This window comes from Spinacia oleracea, chromosome 6 (genome assembly GCF_020520425.1).
Source record: "Spinacia oleracea cultivar Varoflay chromosome 6, BTI_SOV_V1, whole genome shotgun sequence".
Lineage (NCBI taxonomy): Eukaryota > Viridiplantae > Streptophyta > Magnoliopsida > Caryophyllales > Amaranthaceae > Spinacia > Spinacia oleracea.
Genome location: NC_079492.1, coordinates 33,973,119 through 33,975,288, shown reverse-complemented (window position 1 = coordinate 33,975,288; position 2,170 = coordinate 33,973,119). Strand labels below are relative to the sequence as shown.

Genomic DNA, 2,170 nt, shown 5'->3' with positions numbered 1-2,170 from the left:
TCCTCGGAAATTTACCAAGATTTAGGTGTTGATTAATTTCCAGGTTTGGACTCCCAAATTGCTTAGGACATTAGAACATTGACCTTATATTTGAGTAGTGTTTGCATGAGTGTATTTTGTAGAGATTTTAGGTTGAATATTGAAGGATTTGAAGATTGAATATGGAAGAGTTTCGAAATATGCAGAGCTTCGCTGCTCGGAATCGGTTGATTCTGCCTCTGTTTGTTCATGTAAAAAGGGGGGTTTATATAGGAAAAATTTCTCAGAATAAAGCATGTCTACACCAGGTGCTGGACTTGCGCCAAACGCAGGTTCAGCTGGTACAGGACCATTGTTTATGTCCTTTTGCGCGTTTTGGCGGTTTTGCAAAGATGCTCTTTGTACCTTCTTCGTCCTTTTTCTTCGAGGTTAAGGCATGGATTTTTATGTATTTGAAAGTGAAATTATTGGGAAGTTTCTTGGGATTTATTATTTATAGGGTTTGGCTCGGTTTTATGGGTCGGCGCCAGAATGCTCGATTTTGGGGCCGGCGCCCGAAATTGACTTGCCCCTAGCTACAACTTACTCTTGATTGAACCCGTAGGATCACACAAGTAGTACGTGAACGGATCAAATATTTAGGTGAATATTTTATTCAGTAAATAATCTAATTATGAATATTCAAAAATGATGGATGTTGGTTTCAGTGGGAGCTAAACAAACTGTCAAAAGGAAAAGGAAGAATATTTGCCGGAAATGAAGATATTACCGGAAACAGAAATATGGTTCATAAGGGAAATGTAAATATTATCAAAGTCGCAGATATTGCCGGAAACGGAAATATGGTTTGTATCGGAAACATTACAAGAAAGGGCATGATTTAGGGAGTTGTGTCGATGCTCACAAAATTCCAACAAGAGATAAAGATAATTTGACGGGGTCCTGTAGGAGTGAAGCTAATTTGGAGGGTCCCTTGTATGTGATTTGGTTGCTCAGGTATGTATGTTTTCCTTGGTGTATTATTATTTGATATTAGTAATAATTTTGTCTTTGATATAATATAATGGTTGTAGTGTTGATATTGTATTCAAATGTTCAAACTCCAATTAGATAGGTACATTGACAGCGGATATCGTGTCGTCCTTGCATCGTGGTCTTGATTATGGAGGGAGAGGTTCTGGTTTTGGTGCTGGTGGACGTTTTGGTTTTGATGCTGGTGGTTCTTGTTCTTATGATGAGGGTTTTGGTTTAGGTTCAGTAGGCGTTGGTTGCTTAGGTTCACGGGTAGAATTGAAGGTGGGTTAAGGTAAGGGGTATCACAAAATATTGGTGGTGTTGGTGGTGGTAGTAGAATAGGTGGTGGTGGTGGTGCAAATGTTGTGGGTGGTGCTGGTGGAAGTGTTGTACGTAATAGTGGTGGTGGTGGTGGTGGTGGTGTAGAAGTGTAGGTGGTTCAAGAGGTAATAGTGGACAGGGTGGGGTGCGGGGATAGGGTTTTGGATATGATGGTGGGTTGGAATCAAGAGTTGGGATAGGCAAGGGTGAACAAATTTTTAAGGTGATTTTTGACAAATTTCTCTAAATAATACTATTATTCAAATATCTCAAAGGCATTGGCAACATTTTCCATGTAGTACTGATGAAAAGTAATTGATATAAATAATTGAAGATCGGAGTAGTGTATGTAAGCATAACATGTGATAATTTGATTTCGTCGTAATAAAACAAGGCACTTATAATAGTAACATGTATTCGTCGATCTATAGACTATAGCCGATGCATAATTTGGGATTTGGAATATTTATTTGGATTATGTCATGAAAAAGGATAGATTGACCAATTTCACATAATGTAGCCTCAATCAATCAAACGAATATATAAATAATATAGAGACAATTAGTTCTTTCATTCCATGATGCCGCCATTACCAAAATCATGTACTACGTTAGTAGTATTACTCACTAGTAGAAAAAACCCTTATTGCAGCGGGCTTTTAGACCCCTGTTGCAGCGTACATCGTATGCTGCAACTGGGGGGCCTGCAACAAGTCTGAACTTGTTGCAGCGTACAATGTTCGCTGCAAAAAGTGATTTGTTGCAGCGGGCTTTTAGATGTACGCTGCAACAAGTGCCAAAAAATTGGCAAAATTTTGGACTTGTTGCAGCGTACATATATATGTACGCTGCAAAAG

The 2,170-nt window shown here is 38.8% G+C and overlaps 1 protein-coding gene across 1 annotated transcript; it reads left to right on the top strand.

Moving 5' to 3' along the window:
- Positions 1-274: 274 nt before the first annotated feature.
- Positions 275-1,427, top strand: LOC130463058 (glycine-rich protein 5-like). The gene is made up of 3 exons (XM_056832080.1): positions 275-407; positions 1,094-1,246; positions 1,291-1,427. Exons 1-3 carry the CDS (start codon positions 275-277, stop codon positions 1,425-1,427), a joined length of 423 nt encoding a protein of 140 aa, XP_056688058.1.
- Positions 1,428-2,170: the final 743 nt, after the last annotated feature.

Bases quoted from the DNA above. Each gene is read 5' to 3' on its own strand.
- LOC130463058 (XM_056832080.1), top strand. From the start codon at position 275: ATGTCTACACCAGGTGCTGGACTTGCGCCAAACGCAGGTTCAGCTGGT. The intron at 408-1,093 runs GTTAAGGCATGG...CCAATTAGATAG, and splicing joins CTTCGTCCTTTTTCTTCGAG to GTACATTGACAGCGGATATC. The intron at 1,247-1,290 runs GTTGCTTAGGTT...GGTTAAGGTAAG, and splicing joins TTTAGGTTCAGTAGGCGTTG to GGGTATCACAAAATATTGGT.